This window comes from Macrotis lagotis, chromosome 7, assembly GCF_037893015.1.
Source record: "Macrotis lagotis isolate mMagLag1 chromosome 7, bilby.v1.9.chrom.fasta, whole genome shotgun sequence".
In the NCBI taxonomy this organism is placed as follows: Eukaryota; Metazoa; Chordata; class Mammalia; order Peramelemorphia; family Peramelidae; genus Macrotis; species Macrotis lagotis.
The window spans coordinates 154,357,555-154,370,171 of NC_133664.1; the positions used below are offsets into that span (position 1 = coordinate 154,357,555).

Consider the following 12,617-nt stretch of genomic DNA (forward strand, 5'->3'; position numbering starts at 1 on the left):
GGCTAGATGCCACTTGGTAATGTCTACAGTCCTTTATATTACAGTGAGATCTCATCTTTTCCTTTTTTCTTTCTTTCAGTAAGCCAATATGTTTTTATTTTTCTCTATTCCCAAGAATATATCCATTTAGAAAGTGGAAGGCACCTGACAATGTCAAGAAGAAAGGCTTAAAAGGATTAGAATGAACCCCTCCAGTGCCTTGCAACATAATAGATGTTTAATAAATATTTCTTGAACTGAATTAAATTGACAGAATATAAAAAATCCTTTGAAATGATAGAATAGGATATTGTAAATCACTATAGGGAATAAATCTGCTGTCATAGTAATATATTTCTATATATAAATAAACTTAAGGAAAAATTAGAGTAAGAATTTCTATTGAAGAAGAAATATTATTAGGTTATTTGGGTATAATAACTTTCAGTCCAGTAGATCTTCAGACTACTGTGCCTTTAAATGGATAACTTACGAAAATTTTACTCTCTTACTGAGGAAGTTCTAGTGGCTCCCTATTGCTTCTACACTAAATTGCAAACTCCTCTGGTTGACATTTAAAACCCTTCGTAATCTTGTTCTATCTTGCTTTACTCCCCTTCACGAAGTATTTGATGACCCCAGTCATAGCTGCCGGAATTACTTATTCCATCTCCACAATCAGCTTGCCTATCTACCCTGATTCCACTTCTGCTTCAGCTCCTCCTCTTCCCCTCTCCCTTATTTTTTCTTTCCTCTCCTCTCCCCTTTTCTTTCTCTTTTCTATTTCACCTTTCTCCTCTCTCCCCTCTCCCCTTTCCTTTAACCTCTCCTTTCTTTTTCCTCCTTTAATTTCTTCATGCTTCCTTCCTTCCCCTCTTCATATCTGTGGTTGAGCTCAAGTGCCAGTTGTGACACAGAATCTTTCCTTACATTTTATGTGTTTTTACCTCTGTGATTACATATTGTTTCTCTCAATAGAATGTAAGCTGCTTGAGGATGGGAAGTAATTCATTTCTGTTCTTTTATGCTTAGTTATAAGGCTTAATAAGTATTTGTTAATTGATTGACTAAGATTTGATTTCAACTCTGCCTTAGGCATTCATTAGCAGAATGGCCTGATTAGATACTTGGGCTTTATGTGTTTTTACCTCTGTGATTACATATTGTTTCTCTCAATAGAATGTAAGCTGCTTGAGGATGGGAAGTAATTCATTTCTGTTCTTTTATGCTTAGTTATAAGGCTTAATAAGTATTTGTTAATTGATTGACTAAGATTTGATTTCAACTCTGCCTTAGGCATTCATTAGCAGAATGGCCTGATTAGATACTTGGGCTTTATGAAGCATAGATTCCACACATAAAATAGAGATAATAATTCCTGGAGCTATAGTTTAATGTAATTATTGGTAGCAAGGAAAGCCTCTTAAATGATGTAATATTTTCATAGGAAATTTGGAAATAAAGTATCTTCCCAATAATTGTGGAGTATCTTAATTATCAAGTAAAATGTAAAGGAATATTATTACTTTGCTTTAATTAATTAAGAATGTAAAGAATTCTGAGAAACATGAGAAGATTTATAAGTAGCAATTCAGAAGGAAAGCATTTCTAAAAGTACTAGGCATATTGACTGTAGCAATGTAATGAAAATCATCAGAGATACATTTATCAGATCCAAATAACATTATTTATGCCATTCTGTCAAAGTTGAAGGACTAATAACCTCCTTTTGCTAATTATTGATAATCATTCCCCTCTCCAGGAGGAATTTGGACATTTGTTGGTAAGTGTGTATTTTTAAAAGAAAATTTATCCATCAGTTTGTTAAAAAAACTAATACTCCTTGAGCAGTTTTACAACATTATTGTGAGAAAAGTACTTTGTAAATCTTAATTAACAATATAAAATTGGGCTCTTACCATGAGGTCAGTTATTTCCATGCATTCATAAATGGGTGCATCTTTGCATCAACTAGATAAAATAGAATGGGATGATGAGAAAACAGAAGGTAGGAAAAGAGCTGTTGCCAATAAAAGACTTTTGTGGTTAAAAAATAAGGAAATTTTTGTGAAGATTAACAAATTTCATGTTATACGTTACTGCCAAATATTATTTGCTGAAAGTAACTAATTTTGTTTGCTGACTTAATAGAAAAAAATTTTTTTCATAAAAGGTGGCTACCATCCTGTGAAAATCGGAGACCTTTTCAATGGCCGCTACCATGTTATTAGAAAATTAGGATGGGGACACTTCTCTACAGTCTGGCTATGCTGGGATATGCAGTAAGATCTATATTTTTTATTTATGTGCTTGAATTCCTTACCGAAATGTATTATTCTGCCTTCCTAAATGGAGATTGTTGAAAGGACAACCTATCTGTTCTTTTATATAAAAGTAATTTTGTATTGCTGCCTCACAGTTTTTGGTCTTTGACTAGAAAAGTTTTCAAGATTTGGAATCATTTTGAAATTCTATATTCTCTTTTAAAAAGATGAAATTTTTGTCTTGCTTTATATGAAGCTTATAAGTTGAAGTTTATAACACAATGTTTTATACATGAAAGTTTAAATTGTCTTGTGATAAATTCACAGATTTCACAGAACATCAGACTAGGAAAGTGGATCTCAGAAGATATCTAATCTAATCTGTATCTGAACAGAAATTCTCTTAATAGTATTCTTCAGCAAGTAGTCGGGCAGGTTTGCCTGTAAGATCTGTAGTAGAGAAAATGTTAAGGAAACTTTTCCAAATATCGTCCCCCCCCATCCTATTCCTCCCCCCCATAAAATTTACAGATCTTTGGGAGGAAATTTCTTCTCAAATCTCTTCTTAAAATCATTTTTAATATTTATTTTAAAATTGTAATTTATTTTCCTGAAAATAGAATGTACATATTTTTCTTTTCAAGGGGAAAAAGATTTGTGGCAATGAAGGTTGTAAAAAGTGCCCAGCATTATACAGAGACAGCCTTGGATGAAATAAAATTGCTCAAATGTGTAAGTATTATCAAAAGTTTATCTCAGTAACAGGGAAAATTAATGCCATCAAAACTGGATATTTTTCTTATACTTTGAAATTTTTTCTTTATTAGCAATCCTGATAATAACCTGGAATTTGTTTTTCATAATTTTGAAGAATCAGTTTTTTCATACTTTTGCTTGGAAAATTAGGACTGGTTTAGTGTTATTCTCATATTTTTTTTCCCTTTAGGTTCGTGAAAGTGACCCAAGTGACCCAAATAAAGACATGGTTGTACAGTTAATTGATGACTTCAAAATTTCAGGCATGAATGGTATACGTATCCTTTTAAAAATATCCATCCCTGCATGATGAATGGGAAAAAGTGATATTATTGTAACCTTTATATATATTATATATATATATATATATATATAATATATATATATATGTAAGGTATGAAGCAATTTTACAATTCTGTTATTAAAAATAGAATATGTCAGTCCCAGGGCAAATTGAATAAGTAATCCACAAGCTTTCATTCTTTTGACCTACTGCAATATGGTCATTAGTGATGATTAGTTGAATAGTCAAGATCATTCAGAGGTAAGAAATGGGCAGAGAGAAGACTCACACTTTTAATCTGGATAGAGTGAGGGAATGTAAAATTGTATTATTATTAGGAGAAGTAAGAATAAAATAAGTAGTGTTATCTGACCTGGAGGGGGTAATAGGGCAATTGAAGGGAGTGGTCATGGAAGAAGGCATGAAGGAAAGCTAAATAGAGTCAAAGATGGCTGGCACAAAAAGATTCTGAATTTTGCTTCCCAGCTCTGATAAAAACTCTGGTTCTTTTTGTGTTACTATGATATGTAGAATAAAAGAACTTTGTGTTTCCTTCTATCTCTAAATCTGTGATTATTCAGTCAGCAGATATTTATTAAGTGTCCCTTGTGCCAACCACCATACTACCTTCAAGGAAACTTGTAATTTGTGAATCTATGATGGGGAAAAAAAAAACAACTGACAATCATGATCTATCCATGGGCTGAATTTGTTCATAAAACAGAAGTGTTGGGAAAAAAGCATTTGTTAAGCTCCTACTCTGTTCTATGCATGGGGTTAAGCACTTTACAAGGATGACCTGATCTAATTTTTGCAGCAACCCTGGGAAGTGGGTGCTATTAATATCTCCATTTTACTGTTGAGGAAACTATTCAGAGAAGAGCAGTAGTTTAGAAAGCTACAGCCATCAGTTTCCTAAATCTAAGAAAGATATTAAAAACAAGCTTATTTTGTCTCAGTTGAATACAGAAATCAAGAGTTGAAATCATATTCTTAGACAAGGCAGTGGTAAAAAAAGAAATCAGTATGTTGGGAGAGACAAATTTGGAAGCTATATTAAGGTTAAAGGCACCGTAGATCAGTATCAATTTTAAATAAAAATGCATTGAATAACATAGCACCCAAGTACTTAAAGAAAAAATATAAATATATGTAATAGGAGATTTTAATTGGAAGACATTAATTGTTGGTATCTTCACCATTCATATATATATATATATATATCTTTCATATTTAGACAGATATGATAGAGAAATTAAATCTGAGCAGAATGTTAGCAATAGATGTAATAAAACTGGTTAAAATTCTAAACATTAAGGAGTATATTTTTCTCCATTGAACTGTACATTTTATAAAAATTGATCGTGTGCTGGAGCATATAAAAATTGTAAATAAGTGCACAAAAACAGATTTTAATCCTTTACAGATAACATAATAACAATTTTAACTTATGAGGGAAATATGAAAACAAGACACCACAGTGGTATTTTTTTGGAGAAAAATGAATATGGAGAATATGGGGAATAATTAATTTTTCTATATAAAAAAACAATTCAAAGAACAAATTTTAGAAAAAATAATTATATTTTAAAATATCTATAATAAAACAACCAAAGTTTGTGGGCTTTAGGTAAAGTTGTCTTTAGATGAAATTATGGAGGAAAAGAAGTCAAATAATTGAGCATGCCTTTTAAATATCAACAAACAACAACAAAAACCCACCAATATATCAACAAATTAATAGGTAACCCATCAGTGGCCCTTTTCTTTCAGGATTCTGAAATGTTAAACCCTCTTTCCTCTCCTCCTATGAACAAAATTAACAGAAAAGGAAAAAGGAAGGGTAAGATATTAGAATACTCCATATTCCTAGGGTGTACAATATTTTTCAAAATCTTTTCTTTGTGGTTTTTATAATCTTTTATTTTTTCCTTGCATATATTTGTATATTTATCATCATGATTTTTGTACATTTTCCTTAACTGTGAGCTAGATGTTTGTATGGTCTTTGAAGTACTTGGCCATCACCTCCTGAAATGGATAATCAAATCAAACTATCAAGGTCTTCCCATCCATTGCGTAAAAAGTATAATTCGACAGGTAATATTTTTCTTTATCCAGTTATGTACACTTTAATTATAACTGGCTCGAAGTTAGTTGGTTTTTTAATTGTTTTACATATATATGTATATATATATATATATATATACATATATATGTATATGTGTGTGTGTGTGTGTGTGTGTATATATATATACATACACACACATATATACACACACACACACATCCTTATACAAATAAGCATAGATATATTGTCACATGTAGTCAAATACAATGTAATATTTTATTTTAATGTAAGGATGAGAAAACTTTTTTTCTGCCAAGGATCATTTGGATATTTATTACATTCTGGTAAATTTGGTCAAATATGGAATTAATTCAACCCTGAAAATCTTAGAGATTTATTGAATTTTGAACCTGCTTACAGTTGCCATGGCAGTGCCAGATCACAGGCCTTATAAAGCTTACTGACCTGACATTCCTCACTCTTGCTTTTGTTTGTTCAAGAAGGAACTATGATTTCAAATGGGTACTCCTTTCTTATTTTTATACTGAAACTGTATCACAGCTTTATAGACTATTTGAGAAGTTGCATTGAGCAAAGAAAATGTAATGACCCATGCTTTGGTTCTCTGAATTTAGTGAGTAAGGCTCATTCTAAAATGATAGCACTGCAATCAGTAACTGATGATATTTGTTCTATGTTCTCAAAGAATACTGTGACCCCAGGGAGTTGATGGCATGACAATTGTATGAATTGGATTTGAGTGATGGGCTGCTGTGCTAAGTCACCAGTCTGACTTTCTCCTCCAGAGCCATCTGGGTCCAATAGCCAGATGTGAATCAGGTTGACTGAAGATGGCCCTGGATGTGAGACAGTCAGGGTTAAGTGATTTGTCCAGGGTCACACAGCTAGTAAGTGTCAAGTGTCTGGGACTGGATTCTATTTCCCATTCTTCTGATTTCCACTGCACCACCTTGCTGCCACACTAGTCTATAACTGAATTAGTACTCGAAATCTTTTTAGTTTGGTAAAATGTAAGCTCCCACAGCTTACATTCTGCCAGTATAGCCTTTGGATCCCTGAGTCACCTTCATCTAAGGAAGACTTTACTATATGTGATCTCGTGTTAAATATTAGGTGAGTTCTTAATCAGATAGTATTATTTCTGTTTTCATGTATTAAAACTGTTAGATCTGTTAGCATAGATTTCTTTGTGTATCTTAAACTTTGTCTTAATTTAAATAATAAGTGATATTAACTCATTGGATAACTTGTAAATTGTCCCAATGTGTTCTTTATGTAAAATACCACTATGAAGTTTGCTAGGTGTCATACTGGTTCTAGGTCCATTTGAAGGAAATAATGGTGGCCAAAGAAATGATTTAATTACATTTAAAATTTGATATTTATTTTATCAGCTGATGATTAATATATTTTGACCATGACTGATATGGAATATGAACTTTAAAAAGATTGAATTACTGGATGGTGCAACAGATAGAACACCAGCCCTGGAGTCAGGAGACCAGAGTTCAAATGTGGCCTCAGATACTTAATACTTCCCTAGCTGTGTGACCTTGGGCAAGTCAAAAAACTCCTTATAAAACGCCTTATAAAAAAACAAACAAAAGTGGTTGAATTGAGTTTTGAGTGTTCTTGCTGACTGCATAATAATAAATTAAATTAAGAAAAATACAAATATGGTCAACTCATGATTAGCCCAGATAACACAATATAATATATATAATATCTCCTTGATAAATATATGGCTTAGAAGAGAATCTGTTTTTGTGTTGTAAATGATATGAAAAGAATGAGGAAGCTATGAAAGAAATTTTTCAGAATGCTTTTGAATTTAATTCTTTTTAATGTCTTCTATCTAAAAATAATTTTTTTATTTTATCTCTATGAGTTTATATAGAACATATTTAGGTTTGGCTAAGCAGAAGATAATATTAATATACACATAAAATATATATATCTAAATGAGTTGAGGACTAAATTAAGAACACAAATACTGAAGAGCACTGGAATTCATGTGCTAGAATCATTTTTATATTGCAGTTTAATCAGTTTTTGGTTTAAATTATGTTTTCCTATCCATAGCAAATCAGTGCTTCTCAATATATGATAATCTCTAAGTATTTCTATTTAGACCATGTTATTTACTTCAGCCAACATTTTTATGTACTATTGCATAAAGTATAAACTTAAACAAGTATAATTATTTTTTAAAAACTTAAAATATAATATTTAGAATAATATTTAACAAAAAGCTTAATACAATATTTGTCAATGTAGGAATACATAATTTGTCAGTTATACTTTGTATACAACCTGAGAGAGGGCTATATCATTATTAATTTACAAAGAAATCTAATTTTAGACCTTTGACCTACTTTTAGAACACTATAGCAATTAATCAATTAATGAAATATTCTTGTCAAAATTCTCCCATTATCAAGAGAAGGGCATTTCATTAACTGTGTTATATTACTGTACTGGTATCACCTTTCCCTTGTAGTACAACAGATTATTATCATATGAATGAGTATCAAAGAAGACCATGTCTCCATGTCCTTAATTTCTTTAATATATCCTTAATTCAATATTAGGGAATAGAAGACTGAATGACTTCTGAGTCCAGCTGGTTTGGCAAATATTTAAACATACTAATTACAGTAATTTTTTTTGGTGGTTTCTTGATTTCTATAGAAGGAAAGACTCATTCTTTAGATTTTCCCCCTTAAGAGAAGAATTGTATGATATGGTTTTATTATTAGTTATTATTCAACTTCAACAGTTTTTAAATATATTCATAATAATAATTTTTTGGTGGATGCACCAAAATAAAAATGTTATTTCTTTACAGACATTTTCCCTTCATATATTTGTTTGCCTCTTATCTGCGATCACTATTGAAAATGAACTGACATTCGAGTTAGGAAGGAATAAAATTCATTTTTATTGAAAAAAGTTAAAGAATGGCAACATCTTAAAATCAACACATATATCAGCATACAGAAGTTTAAATAGTTAAGTAATATAAAATTCTAAGAGTTTTGATTAAATGGAAATGAATTGCAGTTACTTCATTACTGCAAGTATCTGTAACTAATTCAGCTTATAGCTAGTATTTTGATTATGTTCCTATAATCCAAACTAAATTAGTCTGCTTTTCAAACAGTAGATACATGGTCTGTTTATTTCTTGATACTTAAAAGACTTTGTAAGCTTTGCAGAACTTGCTAGAATACATGTTCCTGTGTGACCCCTCTACAGTTCTTGAATTCAGCAGCACCCCTAAACCATAATGAGATACTAGAATAGAACTTGAGCACTCTTAATATCATAGATAAACCATTTTAAATCAAGCAGAATACTTCAGATTCTAAAATACTTTTGCCTGTGATTGCTTTAGTTCTTCACAACATGTGTGTATAATTTATAATATGTATAATATGATATGCATTACATGGATATGTTTAGACATATATATGTACACACAAGCACACATACATACACATTTGTGTATGTGAGGCAATTTGGGTGAACAATGAATTCAGCCCAGAATTTGAATATGAGGAAGAAAGTGAGCTGGTTTGCCTTTGGGAAATTTGGGGGGCTTTAAAAGAAATTCCAAACTTCTTTACACAAAAGTCTTTCTTTTTAACAGCAGCTATTCTTCTGGGGAAAATGCGTGACTTAAATTTATGAAATATCAACATCTTTAAATAATTATATTTAGTGTTATTTAAAAGGTAATGGAGATGCCTTGAGTAAGTAGTATGAGTAGTCTGCAATAAAGAGTTACTCACAGGGGCGGCTAGGTGGCGCAGTGGATAGAGGACCGGCCCTGGAGTCAGGAGTACCTGAGTTCAAATCCGGCCTCAGACATTTAATAATTACCTAGCTGTGTGGCCTTGGGCAAACCACTTAACCACATTGCCTTGCAAAAAAAAAAAAATTACTCACCAGAGACAGTGATATCATCAGAAGGATTTGTGTACATAAATGGGTTATCATATCTCTTGCTTTCTCAATGAGTGGAAGATGGTGAAAATTTGGAATTGAAAATAAAATTTGAAAACAGTGGGGGGGGGAAAGGTGACCAGAAACGATAATAGAGAGATCATGTACCTGGAGCAAGAGATAATTAATAGATATTCACAGGATTTTTGAAATGGTAACCCAGTCAAAAGTAACTCTATCAAAGATAGAGTAGCAGATTTTGACTTGAGATTTTCTAAATTGCAATGATACAGAATCCCTGGATACCTTGGTGAAAAAAAAATCCCTCTTTCCTACTACTATTGTAAAAATTCTATCTATTCTATGGGTATATTTATTTATCTATTTTTTTTTTTAGGTTTTTGCAAGGCAAATGGGGTTAAGTGGCTTGCCCAAGGCCACACAGCTAGGTAATTATTAAGTGTCTGAGACCGGTTTTGAACCCAGGTACTCCTGACTCCAAGGCCGGTACTTTATGCACTAAGCCACCTAGCTGCCCCCACACTCTTAATTTCTTGTCATCTTCTTGTTCTTATGTATACCTGCTCCCCAAAAGCTTAACATCTGTGGCTATACTTTCAGCTAGTAAATATAATTTCTTTCATGTACTCTATACACTGATCAAAGAGAAGTAGTCCTGTTCTTTGCTTCCCTTATCTACCTTATCTCTAATATCATCACTCAGAAATCTCTTATCCTTTGAAATTTATGTTTTCCAACTATTTTCAGCTCTTCACATTGGTGATTAGACAATGGGGCCCATTAGTGAATGGGACCACTTTTTTTTATTGAGTTTAGTATATTTTATTCATGTATTACATAAAGATTTTTTAAAGTAGGCATAGATCATGTAGATTAGTTGTGCCTACTCCATTTTCAGATAAGATGGCACTTTTCCTCAACTAGGTTAATTCCTCAATTTGAAGATTTACCAAAACTGTAAAATATTCCTGATCTTATCCTTTTACAGAGCTACCAACATTATTCTCCTGCTCAAAAATCTCCAGCAACTTCCTTTTGCATATAAAATCAAATAGCAGATTCCATTTGGAATTTAGGTGGTGTTTATTTTTAGGTTTTTGCAAGGCAAATGGGGTTAAGTGGCTTGCCCAAGGCCACACAGTTAGGTAATTATTAAGTGTCTGAGACCGGATTTGAACCCAGGTACTCCTGACTCCAAGGCCGGTACTTTATGCACTAAGCCACCTAGCTGCCCCCACACTCTTAATTTCTTGTCATCTTCTTGTTCTTATGTATACCTGCTCCCCAAAAGCTTAACATCTGTGGCTATACTTTCAGCTAGTAAATATAATTTCTTTCATGTACTCTATACACTGATCAAAGAGAAGTAGTCCTGTTCTTTGCTTCCCTTATCTACCTTATCTCTAATATCATCACTCAGAAATCTCTTATCCTTTGAAATTTATGTTTTCCAACTATTTTCAGCTCTTCACATTGGTGATTAGACAATGGGGCCCATTAGTGAATGGGACCACTTTTTTTTATTGAGTTTAGTATATTTTATTCATGTATTACATAAAGATTTTTTAAAGTAGGCATAGATCATGTAGATTAGTTGTGCCTACAGAATCACATGAACTACACTAAGCTGATGAGTTCCCTAAATCTCTAAATAATTCCTCCCCTATCCCAATTGTCTCCTACCTTACTCCATTTTCAGATAAGATGGCACTTTTCCTCAACTAGGTTAATTCCTCAATTTGAAGATTTACCAAAACTGTAAAATATTCCTGATTTCTTTTCCTCAAAACTCTCTTTTCTCTTATCCTTTTACAGAGCTACCAACATTATTCTCCTGCTCAAAAATCTCCAGCAACTTCCTTTTGCATATAAAATCAAATAGCAGATTCCATTTTGGAATTTAGGTGGTGTTTATTTTTAGGTTTTTGCAAGGCAAATGGGGTTAAGTGGCTTGCCCAAGGCCACACAGTTAGGTAATTATTAAGTGTCTGAGACCGGATTTGAACCCAGGTACTCTTTACTCCAGGGCCGGTGCTTTATCCACTGCACCACCTAGCCTCCCCTCCATTTGGAATTTAAAGACCTTCATAGTCTAACCCCAATTTATTTTTCTATATATTTCACATTAGCCCCCCCCCCCATCATGTACTACGCTATAAACAAACTAGTTTATTTGTTGCTTTTTACACTTAAGATTCGATCTCCTTCGAAATCCTTTTGCTTATCCTCCATTTTGGGAATGCATTCCTTCCTTACCTCTGCTTCTTAGTATATTCCTAGTAGCACATTTTAAAGCTTAGCTTGAATGCTACTTTGTAATTGAGGCATTTCCTGGATCATCCCAGTCTCCTCTGCTCCAACAGCTATTGTGCTTCCTAACTCTCTTCAACCAGTTACTTTGCTTTTACTTTATAGGTATTTTATATTTACTTGGTGTGTGTGTCACCTCCAATAGACTACAAGTTATTTGAGATCACAAGAATTTTTTTTGTCTTTGTATCCCTTCTGCTTAGTGCTGGACACATAATAAGCACATATTGGTTATGTTGTAGCCAAATATGCCAAGAAATTTAGAGGTAGATTCCTAGTATATTGGGCGGATTCACTATAGATGATTAATGGGAGGGGATATGTATCAGAGCTAGGCTGTGTGAGTTATAATCTTCCTTCCCAAATTCTCAGGCTTGCTGTCATTTGACTCTTTCCCTTCTAATACCTGTCATAGTTTATCAGTTGCAAACTAGTCTTGATTCTCCCTCCTCATTGTAATTTCATTATATCTCCTTATAATATTTCCTGCAAGGTTTTTCTTGTTTCAGAACAACTTCAAACAAAAAATTGGATGTTGTTGGAATTTAGCCCTTACATTCAAAGTTATAGCAATTTTTCAAAATGTTTTTATGTCTGTACTTGTTTTTAAATAAGAAAAAATTAAAATATCATTATATTTTGTATTTTTTAAATATTACATGCTGAACTTTACACCTAATATTTTTTGGGAAATTATGAATATGTTAAAGCTGACAGCATGCCAGTATGTTATTCTTCCTTTTTATTTAACATGATTACTGTATTTATTAAATGAGAAAGATAGTAGAATTATATTTAATAAACAATACTTATTTAATTTAAGCTCTGGGAAAGGGCTCTACAAATATTATGTCACTTCATCTTCACAATTACCCTGGGAGATAGGTACTATTATTATTTTCATTTGTCAGATGAGGAAATAAGAGCAGAAACAGGTTAAGTTGCTAGAAATTGTCTGAACCTA

At 32.4% G+C, this 12,617-nt stretch overlaps 1 protein-coding gene across 7 annotated transcripts in view; it reads left to right on the top strand.

Moving 5' to 3' along the window:
* Nucleotides 1–12,617, top strand: part of SRPK2 (SRSF protein kinase 2) — a 250,382-nt gene that overhangs the window by 181,498 nt on the left and 56,267 nt on the right. For all 7 annotated transcript variants that reach the window (XM_074193977.1, XM_074193981.1, XM_074193982.1 and 4 more), the window contains 4 exons: nucleotides 2,153–2,261; nucleotides 2,888–2,975; nucleotides 3,190–3,277; nucleotides 5,276–5,382. In XM_074193977.1, the coding sequence (XP_074050078.1) occupies nucleotides 2,153–2,261; nucleotides 2,888–2,975; nucleotides 3,190–3,277; nucleotides 5,276–5,382 (392 nt within the window). The remainder of the gene's footprint in view (nucleotides 1–2,152; nucleotides 2,262–2,887; nucleotides 2,976–3,189; nucleotides 3,278–5,275; nucleotides 5,383–12,617) is intronic.